Genomic DNA, 12,227 nt, shown 5'->3' on the forward strand with positions numbered 1-12,227 from the left:
GGCATTGTGTGAAGACAAACTTGTATAATAGCCGTGGAAATGTGCTATGCTGCACTCAGTCACTGTTGGAGAGCATTTAATTTTCTGAAGGCATTTTGTCTGATGTTGTCAAAACAAATTTGGTTATGTATCTTGTTGTTGTGAAGGTTTTGCAGTAATTAGTCGGTAACTCATCTTGCTCAAGAGCTTCTAATCAGCACAACTCTACCTCAAAGAAACCCCTACTGAGAGAAMTGCACCAACAAATTCCTCATGTCTGTTTTAACTTTGCTCTGCAATTCAGATGGTAATCAGCTGTTATGATCCAGGTAGTGATTTATGTTCAAGAAGCTCATTCCAACAGCTCTGTTGTACATTCAGTCTTCTGCAGATTCATGTTGTGAAATCAGTGCAGCAGATACATCTGCATGTTAAATCCTGATAAGAGATGACCTAAGCTTTGTTTCTGTAGATCGACACTGACTGTATGCCTCCAGGTTTGAAACGTGTTATCAGAATACCTTGAACTAATTAATTTATGCTGTGCAGAAAAAAACAAACAACTGTTTTCTTTAAATTGCTTGAATTAGGAAATCGGTCATGCAACCACACAGCTTGAATGAATTGAAAACAAACTGGGCACTGCACAGTTAGGCTCATCTTGTAGGAGACGGATGCAAATTTTAAAAGGTCAGGAAAAGCAGATGTGTTTGATGTGACTGGTGGTGGGAAGACCAGAGAATACATCATCCTAAAGCTGCTTCTGGAAATGAGGGCTAAGGAAGGTAGCAAACATATCATGTRATGCSAAGGTAACAGAAAGAGCTGAGGTGATTAGCATTGCTTAAATAACTTTTAAGCCAATGTCATTATTCCAATCAAAAATCAATCAATCAAATTTTATTTGTATAGCACATTTCAGCAGCAAGGCATTTCAAAGTGCTTTACATAATTCAAATAAAAACAGCATGTGACATTGAATAAACAGTGAGTTTTAGTTAAAACGCTGTTTAACAAGGGTACTCAAAACCTCAGATATAGCCCTTTTAAAATTCACCTACGTTTCTRTAGCTGACTCCAACCTCTAGGTTTTTAGTTGAACGCCGTCAACTGGGACTCTAAACCCCGTGGAACTGTAGTTAAACRTCGTTTAACTGGGACGTTTTCCGGGGGGCTTTACATCATTAAAACGTAAAAACATGGAAGACATCAAAACCCGCACTTTAACCCTAATTTAGCCATAAGCAACTCTAAACAGATGGGTTTTAAGTTGAGWTATAAAGGCACCCAGTGTTTCAGCTGTTTTACAGTTTTCTGGAAGTTTGTTCCAAATCTGAGGTGCATAGAAACTGAATGYTGCTTCTCCTCGTTACAAACCAGGAGATAAAYGCTGAGGTACACCGATTTCTCMCTTACACTYTTTTTCCTCCTAACAATACCCGTCTTAACAGGTTTAAATAATTTCATGTAACAGACCAACACAAAGCGATGGATSATTGTGGAATACAAGGAATGAGATGTGATATTTAAATATTTTACAGATAAAAATCTAAAAGTGTGGCAAGATTAAATCACATCACCAGATTCCATAGTTTAGTATACAACCTCCTTTTTCTGCAATTACACATGCAAGTTGAGGTAGTCAGCCTGGCACATCTATATAAAAGATGRACATTGTGCTCATTGTTCTTAGCAAAATATTCTAACTGCAACAACAAAAAGATGTTAAAATAAGAATGGCATGAACTKATCTCCCACAGTACATTATGCACATTATCCAATCAGTCTAAAAGCAGAAAGAGGCCAGATAAACCTTCCTCWAATTGAACGATTCAGAATAACAGTTCTGGAGGAACTGTGGTTGATAAATCCTGTGGATTTGTACATAACTTTGAAGGTCTACCAATACAGCTTCTGTTTGCAAGCTGGGCTCAAACAGCATCCTCTGGACATGTGACACAACTAAAGATAATTTAACCACATTGTTCAGCTCCACTTGACAAAGTTCAAGTCCAGTGCAAAAACATCCYGTTATCTATAAAGCACGGTGGAGGAGTGCTAATGATGTGGGTTTGTTTTGCAGCCAACCAGGGTCCTGATCAGATAAACACTGTATCAAATGTAAGATTTCTAGACTAAGCTCGGTTAAAAGTGGGTGAGGCAACAMRCACGGCRGCAGTTGGAAAAGTGAAAATGGAAAAAAGATCAAAGTGTTAAAAGTGGCTCTTTTAAATTCCGGACAGCAAAAGGATTGGAATGCTGTGATAGGTCTGCGTAAAAACTAATTTTCACAGACTTCAGTGAACTGAAGAAAAGTAGGCTAAAATGCTTTTTTAGACACCRCAASTGACCTGGGAGGTCATCCAGAAGACAATTATTTCAGATTCTCATCTTAAATATTCACTTTACAAGCTTCTGAATCGTGTACTGTACTTCACACAGTTCCTCTGCATTTTCATCACTTCTTAGAGAAGATGATGAATTTGGGAATTTCTGGGTTCAAAATTTCAAACACATCCCTTTACCGACACAACTCATTATTGTCTGAAAGAGCAAGAGTCTTTGAAGATATCAAGTGCTTCCCTGAAAATGTCTAAAGTCCGCAAGAAGTGAGCTTTCAACTTTCAAAGCCAAAAGGTTCAGCTATATCAGCATAACTTGAATCTGGCACCAAAAACAGAATATAAAATCCTGGGAAACTAGTCCCCAATGTATACTAACCCACTGGACGCCTCATGTCCTGCAGCTTTGGACTGAAAGGAAAAACATTTCTTCCCTACCAGTGTACATTTTAGGTGAACACTGACAATATGTCAAATCTATGTGTCACACACGCACACACACACACACACACACACACACACACACACACACACACACACACACACACACACACACACGCACACACACCAAGAGTGACTTGAGAGAGAAGTGGTTGGAAAACAGCCTATGAATTTCTCAGCATAACTGGTCCATATTATCAAGAAAGAAAACCTTGAGCAGTGTGATGGACCGTTTTAAAAACAGGAGGAGTCACAGGATATTAATTTTAAAAAATAGGGTTTTTTATTTTAACCCAAAGATTATAAAATGACAAAAAGATGAACTGAACTCATAAAAGAGGTCAAAGAAACAAAACTGCACTCAGGCAAAAATGTAAACAAACTGGCTGCACAAACAAACATAACTGACCTACCAAAGAAATGACACAGGGGTTTATATACTGGCTGATCAGACCAATTAAGACACAATAGGGGTAAGTAAACAGAATACAATTACAAACACAAAACAAATAACAGTACAGCTAAGTTTGACTAAACTAAAGACTCACAAAATGAAAATCAAAAATATTAAAGTTTAAGTACTAATATTTACTTAAATACAAAACTTATCGAAACAAAGAAACTACAAATTTCCCCTGCCAGCAGGAACTAGTGGTGTAGTCCAATCAGCATTTAAGCCTGCTGAGCCYTGGCCCCTGTCTTTTGTCTGGCCACTCCAAGGCAGGTAAGTTCTGGCAAAACACAAACAAAAGGTCAGTCTCAAGCAAACAAATTAAACTTAAGCTGATAAAAATACACATGTTAACTAAATGTGCGCGCCAACATAAAGAACAAATGTATCCAAATCAACTAATAAATGTTTTACTGAAACTAAAGTGTTGTGTTTGAATGAAAAAATAAATTGTGCATYAAAGAGTTACCGACTTCAGAGTGTGGCCATGGATTTGGCCATCACAAGCAGCAAACCTTGATTATATGTTTATCTTTTATGGACTCCCAGGTGTATTTACACACGTAAAGTGAAGTCTGTCTAAAGCTGCTGCTGTTTAATCTTGGCATGACTCACTGAAAGCTAGTGGCTTTGCATTGAAATGAATAGTGGAAAAGTTGCTAATCCTGTTAATAACTACAACTCCAAGTAACTCAGTGTACATTTGCTTTTTGTGACGTTAGATCATCTGTGCACATCTACAAGGCCTTGAAAATTAATTCATACCMTTTAAGTTTTTTTTCACTAAGTTGTSACATTAAAACCACAAACTTCAATATTTTTTTTCAGAGATTTTATGATTTTATACAAAARAAATCATACAAAATTCATACAAAAACCATCAATGMTGTCCGGCTTTCCTGTCCTTGCTGAATAAAATCATCCCCACAGCATAATGCTGCCCACACCGTTTCATTGTGAGAGGGGTATGTGTTGGGTGATGTGCAGCATTAGTTTTACTCCACATATAACCTTTTTCTTGGTGGGGAAAAAGTGTTTTTCTGGTCTTATCTGTTCTGTCTTCTGTGTTCTGCAATTTGTGTCCTCAACATGACTTGAGTTAAACTCCAAAAATGATTTCTTCAGGTTTTCTGTCAACAGTAGCTTTTTTCTTGCCACTTTTCCACAAAATGCATATTTTCTGAGTGCATGAACAATAATTACCAAGTTGCAGAATCTTCCACAGAGCTTGTGGATTTGTTTTAGCTCCCACAGATATAGCATGGATGGAGTTTGAGTTTAGTGAATGTGTTGTAATACAAGAATAAACAAAGTCACATTCAAAGCAAGYAAGAGCAGAACAGCAATAAAGTACATTTACGCATTCCAGGTGCAAGTACAAACTTATTTTAAACCCAACCACTTTTCCAGCAGTAGAGTCATCTAATGTATTATTAACTTGGTTATAACACTCTTTCTTAGCTAGCATTTCTATATCCATATCTATGACTGGTACAATGCATTAATATTTGCAGGCCATTATTTATTTAACAGTCTTCAGTGAAACTTGAAAGCGGTACCTTTTAAGTTTGAGGTACTGCTTTACAATCAACACAGTTTTAAGCTTCTCCAAAACTCCACCCATGAACTGTACTGGTTTGTTCCTTGGTATCCGTGATGCAGTTCTCTTAAACTTCTCAGGGCTTGACAGAACTGTATTTTTACCGAGAATAAATTAAAGAAAGGTGGCCTCTGCTCAAGCAACTTGTGAAAGAATTTGGTACAAATGCATCTAATTTAGGTGAATCAGATTTAAAGAATCAACTTTATCCAATATTGAATTTTCAGTTAGATGTCATCCACTACTCTGTGATGGCCTATCACATAAAACATTGAATGCTGTGGTTTTAACATGATAAAAATGTTTTAGCAGTGCTAACATGTTCTCAACGTACTACGGTATGAAATTGGTTTGACTTTGTGAAATTAGAAATAAAAAAAACGTGTAAAATTGCCTTTGAACGTGAAGGGCAACATGTTGTACGACATTTTCTCTGGCAGGTAAAACAGATTCTGTCTTCCAAGATTTGAAGCATTTAAAGGCTTAACGAATCTGCCTTTCAGGAAGACCAAAATGCAGGACTGTCAATGTCTTGTTATCAAATAACCTATTAACAGCCTTTTGTCTCTGTGGGGGTGCTAACCATGTTGACAGTTGGCCACANTAAGCTTCTCCAAAACTCCACCCATGAACTGTACTGGTTTGTTCCTTGGTATCCGTGATGCAGTTCTCTTAAACTTCTCAGGGCTTGACAGAACTGTATTTTTACCGAGAATAAATTAAAGAAAGGTGGCCTCTGCTCAAGCAACTTGTGAAAGAATTTGGTACAAATGCATCTAATTTAGGTGAATCAGATTTAAAGAATCAACTTTATCCAATATTGAATTTTCAGTTAGATGTCATCCACTACTCTGTGATGGCCTATCACATAAAACATTGAATGCTGTGGTTTTAACATGATAAAAATGTTTTAGCAGTGCTAACATGTTCTCAACGTACTACGGTATRAAATTGGTTTGACTTTGTGAAATTAGAAATAAAAAAAACGTGTAAAATTGCCTTTGAACGTGAAGGGCAACATGTTGTACGACATTTTCTCTGGCAGGTAAAACAGATTCTGTCTTCCAAGATTTGAAGCATTTAAAGGCTTAACGAATCTGCCTTTCAGGAAGACCAAAATGCAGGACTGTCAATGTCTTGTTATCAAATAACCTATTAACAGCCTTTTGTCTCTGTGGGGGTGCTAACCATGTTGACAGTTGGCCACAGTTGGATGTTGCCATTCATGACATATCATTTAGAGTTCTTGCATCATTTATCTGCACTGATCCATAATGATTATAATTCAATCTGCTCCACTGTTGTTTTAAAGGGAGCTGCATCTCCCCCTGCTGTTTTAACTGTAACTGCACTATGGCACAATTAAATAAAACAGGATTGTGTGCAGCGCAGTGTAGCCAGGAAAGTCCATTAAAAATGCCAACTTTGCATGATTTAGTAAATCATAATTTAATGCAAAGTTGGCATTTTTTATGGACTTTCAATGCAACTTTTAGAGCAACTTTGCATTAAAAATGTCATYATTTACTGAATGGCAYTTCATGACAACAGTCATAAACATTCATAAAGACTTCTTTATGTTCATGACAGGTGTTACATCATGTTCATGACAGTGTCATGTCAGTCTAATGCACACTCCTTCAAATAAAGTGTTACCAAACTGTTATTTGTTCTAAATTATAATTTGTTTACAGAAATCTTTTTGCTTGTTTATTTTTGTGTAAGTAGGCTACAAACCTTTGTAGAAGGTAATGAAGTTTTTTTATTGTATTCTGGGGGAAATAAACACCTTAAAGAATTTCTACGATTTAATTTTAATAACATTAAAATAATAAAAGTAATAATAATAATTTAGCTAACACACAAAAACTGCTTAAGACAAAGTTTAAGATCAAGCTTTGAGATATTTTGTGACTTTTGATATTTTCCATGTTTATTAAAGGTTCCAAAGTAAAATGATAGTGATATAGTAAATAACAAACGTTCAAAGGACTGGAGTGGACAACCTATGAACGTTTGAGTTATGTTGTTGAATCTTAGCTGTAAGATTTAAAAAAGGGAAAATACTACAAAAAAATGAGATGAACTGTCACCTTTAAAAAAATTATATATTTTCCTTATACCTATATTTTTATTTTATAGACTTTCAGAAACTAGTAAAATAAGTTGAAACTAGTAAATATTAAATAAGACAATATAATGTTTTTTTTTTAATTATTGTTTTAATATTATTAATTAATCATTTAGGAGTTGACCCAACGCAGAGTAGCTAGTTTACGATTTGACTTCAATAGATCTTATTTAAAACACGGCGGTGAAACGCAGAATAAGAAACGCATCATGGCTGGAAAACTGCAGACGTAAATGCTGCATTTGCATGCCAGGTGTTGAAAGCAGTTTCACCGTTGACACTGTAATGTCCCGAACACCCGAATGCAGCACGACTTCTTGTAATCATTTTACAGCCAGTCGGCAAAAACACGAAGGATCAAGTTTTAATGATTTTTAAATATTTAGTTTTAAAAACATTTCCTCTTTATTTAAAAAAAAGTTTCTGTTTCACGTTTTTATTTTATTCTTTTTGAACGGTGAATAGTCTCATCTCTAGTAGTCTTTAATTTAAGCTCTTATGTAATATGCCTAATTACGTTTTATGTCAATATTGTATAATAATAATATTTTAAAAAACACAAAGAAAAAGAAGCACAACTTCCCGTCAGCTGATGTTGCTGCGTTGCAAAGATCACGTGACCATTTTCAACACGTGACACTCTGGACCAGAAAGCGTCGACATGGCATCGGCTGCACAGTGAGTTACCAAAGATTATTTTATTTAATTATGTAAATATTCGCGTTAAGTCACAAAATTCTCACTTTTGCTCTTCATTTGCCATTTTAATTGCTGCCAGGTTGAGCTGCGCGCCGGAGCTGCTGCTAGGCAGAACTTTAATTCCGGAATATTAATACTTCGAGTCATTTTTCAGTCTGTCTTTACAATAACAGTAGCTTCAGCTTTAATTTTTACGCTTGAAATAAATAGATTAGTGTAGGTGTTCTACACAGTTCTAAATAACCGAAATAGTGTTCTGTAGTTTTATTGTTATTTTTTTCAACAGAATCCACATAGCCGATGGGATAAATTTTAATATTTTAGCATTTCACTGGAATGTAGATAACTTCAAAGGTCTTTGACTTGTGCAAACATCTCTTATATTAGTATTAAAGCAATGCACATATTCGCACTTTTAGTATTAAATAAAACGGTTTTTGTAGATCTAGAAAAGATCGAAAGGTATACAAATATCACAAGGTTTGACTATAGTGTAGAAACAATGTCTTCACATAATCCAGGAAACCTTACACAGAAACACATAGGCAGCTTAATTACAACTGGTCTCTGTATCTGATTAGATTTTTCCGTTACTAAATTAGAATAAGCCATATTCTTTCAGGTGGCAATAAAATACATTTGGTTCATAGATTAACCTCTGCTCTATGTGGACACATGCTGTGAGCTGTATCTTATCAGCAGACCTGGAGCTGGAGATCAGATTTATTTTCTAAGATCTATCAGTGACAAGTTTACTTGTCAGCATCTTCTGGCTAAACTGTTTCTTCTAAACAGAACTTGGGTTTGTATTGTCATTTCCTCTAATCCTTTCCAAGCCTATCAAATTGATCATTAGGTGTGCCTATATTTCAAATAGATTGTCATCACAAATTGGTGTGAACAATTTTAAATTTCTGAAGTACTCTGTAAAATGCAATCTTGCCTTCTGAATTTAAAGTATTCAGCCTGCAGAGAGCAAAGAGGCTGAACACTTAGTGTAGATAATGTAGAGCCAGCGTTCAAGAGACCAAAGGTCACAGAATGAGTTGGAAATATTGCAGAGCCAGATGAGAAACAGAGGTGTTAGAAAAATGTTGATTTATCTAAGCATATATCATCATTGCATTATGTAGTTATAATAGTGTCATTACATTTTCTAATATTGCATAGARATTTAGAGATAGGAAATGTGTATCATGTTCATTTTTGTAAACTGACTTTAAAACAAACAAACTTTAAAATGTACCAAACTCCTAATAAAATTACTTTCATCAGAAAATGTGCATATTTATGAATAAGGAACTATTAMATTTATTTAAAGCCATGATTTAATATCGCAGTATAGGTATAAATATAGACAGACATAAAAAACTGCTGACTAAGTAAAACTGTGACATGTCTAAATACCTAGTCTTGTTATTTTTTTAAGTAATTTTATGGCTAAACCTTTTTTTTTCAATGCCTTTTCATGTTTAATTATTGTACAACTGAAACAGAAATGAAACTTTAAATATGTTTAGTCTTCAACTAAATGTACTGCAGGTCAGTGTTAGTAATGGTTTGCCTTATCCATGAACTACATGAATAAAAATAATAAGCAGAGTCARAACGGTTGTCGTTTTGCAGGTGAAAAATAGACTAATCTTAAGGCTTATCTTAATAAAGACCTATTAAGTGAATTTCAGTGTGACCAGGCACAGCCCCACCCTGACCTTCGTGAGATGTATCTTCTTGTCCTTTCAGACCCATCTACTGGCTGGGTAATGACACCCTCAGGGTGTCGGCTGCCCTTTTCGCTGAGAATCGTCAAAGATTGTGCCTGGGGTTGAGAGCTAAAGAGGGTTTACTGYCAAAGTCAGTCGTGTTGCTGCAAGGGGGAGAGCAAACGCAGAGGTACTGCACAGACACCGACGTCCTCTTCAGGCAGGTGGGTTGTATTTTTGCATTTACGTATCACTTTATAATCTGTTTACCATGTTTGTGAACAGAAGATAAAACATCTTCTGGTTTTTACATTTCTACTTCCTTTTCCTGTGCAGGAGTCTTTCTTCCACTGGGCTTTTGGAGTGACGGAGGCTGACTGTTTTGGAGCCATAGACGTGGACACGGGAAAATCCATTCTTTTTGTTCCTAAACTGCCTGAAAGCTATGCTACTTGGATGGGGGAGTAAGTCCTAAAACTCCTCAAAGAGTGCCATCACTGTGCATAATAACACATTTCTACGTTCTACATGTTTTTTGGACTTTGTCAGTTGTTCTGCTTGCATCTGTGCACAGGATCTTTCCTAGGGAGCACTTCAAGGGGAAGTATGCTGTTGACGAGGTGCAGCACACCTGTGACGTAAGTATGTGTTACGTTTCCAGACGTGGCGTTTTAGCAYGACGATATGATATTTAATGGTGGCAGAAAGTGATACTGTTGGGGCAGATAATCTGTTTGGAGCTAATCTTAAWACAAATGATCCAAATCCAATAACTGCTACTGCAGGAGATCAGCATGTCAAATAGAAATGACAGAGATGAAAGACTGAAGAATATGTTTGACTCATAGCTGTATWTGATTCCTCTTTTAAGCCATGCATGTGCAAGCATTTTTATCAAAATCTGGGAAGCTTGTATTTTCAGTCCTCACGTTTTTGAGCGATATCAGAGGTAACGAGGACAAGTGCTGAGGAAGGCAAAAGATTCAGCAGCTTGTGGTTGTCCACAAGCTAATCATTAGCTCTGAAATATGTCACAAGTTTATGGGCTTTAAGAGCAAAGTTGACAATGGCTTCTTCACTTTTAAATGATTAGCTGGGCTGGTTGGGTTCGCCACATATTGCAGAGATAAAAACAAAGAAAAAAATAAGTCTCTTGCGCGTACCGGTACCTTTCTAGACATTTGAAACGGCAGCATACACAGTTTTATAACATTCTAGAACAGCTTGCCATTAATTGTTTTGGAAATGTTGAAATATTTTGTGTCAAGAACGTTACGACTCTGAGACTCCATTTGTAATTCAYATTTGCTCCATACATACAAAATGTATGTTTTCAAATAGTGCAGCAATGACCCTATAATTACATTTCTTAATTGAATGTGTGCGCTTTGCAAATGTTTGGTCTGCGCCGATAAAGACGCRCTCACCTTGAGATGCCGAATAACCACAGCATCTCCAACTGATGYACTCYGATTAACTTTATAATTCATTTAGCAATTAAATTATCCACTTTTATAACAAACATATCTAAACACTGTAACATACACACAATAGGAGCATGTCATAAGCAGCTCACAATGTTTTTTWAATTTTCTTTTCCTTTGTTTTGCTTTATTTTTAAGTAATTTATGTTCACTTCAAAGAGCCGACAGGATRTTATGCTCTGCAAAGTGTTTCATTTTGTCATTCTTGTATAAATGGCAACATTTGTAGCAAGATAAAAAAAATAACTCTTCTCATATTATTTATGATTATTTATTATTTAGATATTATTTATTGCCTTCTCCACCAAACCCAGGCAACGTGTAGTATACTGCGTCTTAGTAAGGTCAACATGACATTCTCAAATCCCACCGCAATGTTTGTGAGCATTGAAACAAGAATTTGTTTTGAGATGTTTATGCTGCTGGMAGAGTACAGCAGACTCTCGTCATCAATTGTGGTGCTTATTACTGGAAAGGCCACAGCGTCAGACTGACCTTTTTCATGAGGACTGATTCTTGTCTTTCTTTAAGCTCTGCTGGGAGTCTGAGTCTTCTAATTATTTTTTTGTAGGTTGCTGAAGTCCTGTCCAACATGAAGCCATCAGTTCTCCTGACACTGGTAACTATCATTTAATTAACAGGATTACGCTTTATGATGTCTGCTTGTATTAGATACTAAGCAACTGTATTAGGGGTGTAACGTTTTTCGTGTTTGTACCGAAAATATCCGGTACAGCAAAATCCAGGCTAACCTCCATATAAAAATTTTTAAAAATCAAACCAAATCTTCAGTCAGTTCTATAATGGCCACTTTTTTATTTGTTTCCCTTGACTGAAAAGAATCAAAAGCAAATCTTGACTTTAAAACTGAAGTGCACCTACTCTAATGATTGTTTTATACTGTTTGAAATGTAATACTTTTATTTCCTTTAAAGCGAGGACAGAACACGGACAGTGGGAGCACCTGCCGTGAAGCCTCCTTTGAAGGAATCAGTAGGTATGTCTAATTGGCCGTAATTCGCATTAACAGGATTTACCTTTTATTTGTTCAGGTTGGCTGTGTGGTTGAAATTCTTTTATCAAAAGAAGAGAAAACTGTTTGCTAAATTAGACAAAGATCGATCTTTTGAAATGCTTTTCTCGAAGGCAAAAGCATGTGAACAGAGAGAGAGCCCCGATATGAGTTGCACAAAGCTTTTTACAGTTTTTATCATCACATCCTGCTTACACACACGCGCACACGCACGCGCACCCACACACACACACACACACACACACACACACACACACACACACACACACACACACACACACACACACAAGTATGAGATGAAGAACAAAGGGAAAACCCAGCACATGTCCCTAACAGATAAACAGCTCAGCATATAGAGGTACAG

At 36.2% G+C, this 12,227-nt stretch overlaps 1 protein-coding gene across 1 annotated transcript in view; it reads left to right on the forward strand.

Annotated features, from left to right (window-relative positions):
- The first annotated feature begins 7,542 nt into the window (after positions 1-7,542).
- The window catches only part of pepd (peptidase D), a 16,219-nt gene continuing 11,534 nt past the window's right edge, over positions 7,543-12,227 (forward strand). Inside the window, exons 1-6 of the mRNA XM_017303872.1 lie at positions 7,543-7,622; positions 9,387-9,570; positions 9,683-9,810; positions 9,921-9,984; positions 11,402-11,449; positions 11,766-11,827. Of these exons, the coding sequence (XP_017159361.1) occupies positions 7,606-7,622; positions 9,387-9,570; positions 9,683-9,810; positions 9,921-9,984; positions 11,402-11,449; positions 11,766-11,827 (503 nt within the window). The 5' untranslated portion in view covers positions 7,543-7,605. The remainder of the gene's footprint in view (positions 7,623-9,386; positions 9,571-9,682; positions 9,811-9,920; positions 9,985-11,401; positions 11,450-11,765; positions 11,828-12,227) is intronic.

The sequence above is a fragment of the Poecilia reticulata genome, linkage group LG3 (assembly GCF_000633615.1).
Source record: "Poecilia reticulata strain Guanapo linkage group LG3, Guppy_female_1.0+MT, whole genome shotgun sequence".
NCBI lineage: Eukaryota > Metazoa > Chordata > Actinopteri > Cyprinodontiformes > Poeciliidae > Poecilia > Poecilia reticulata.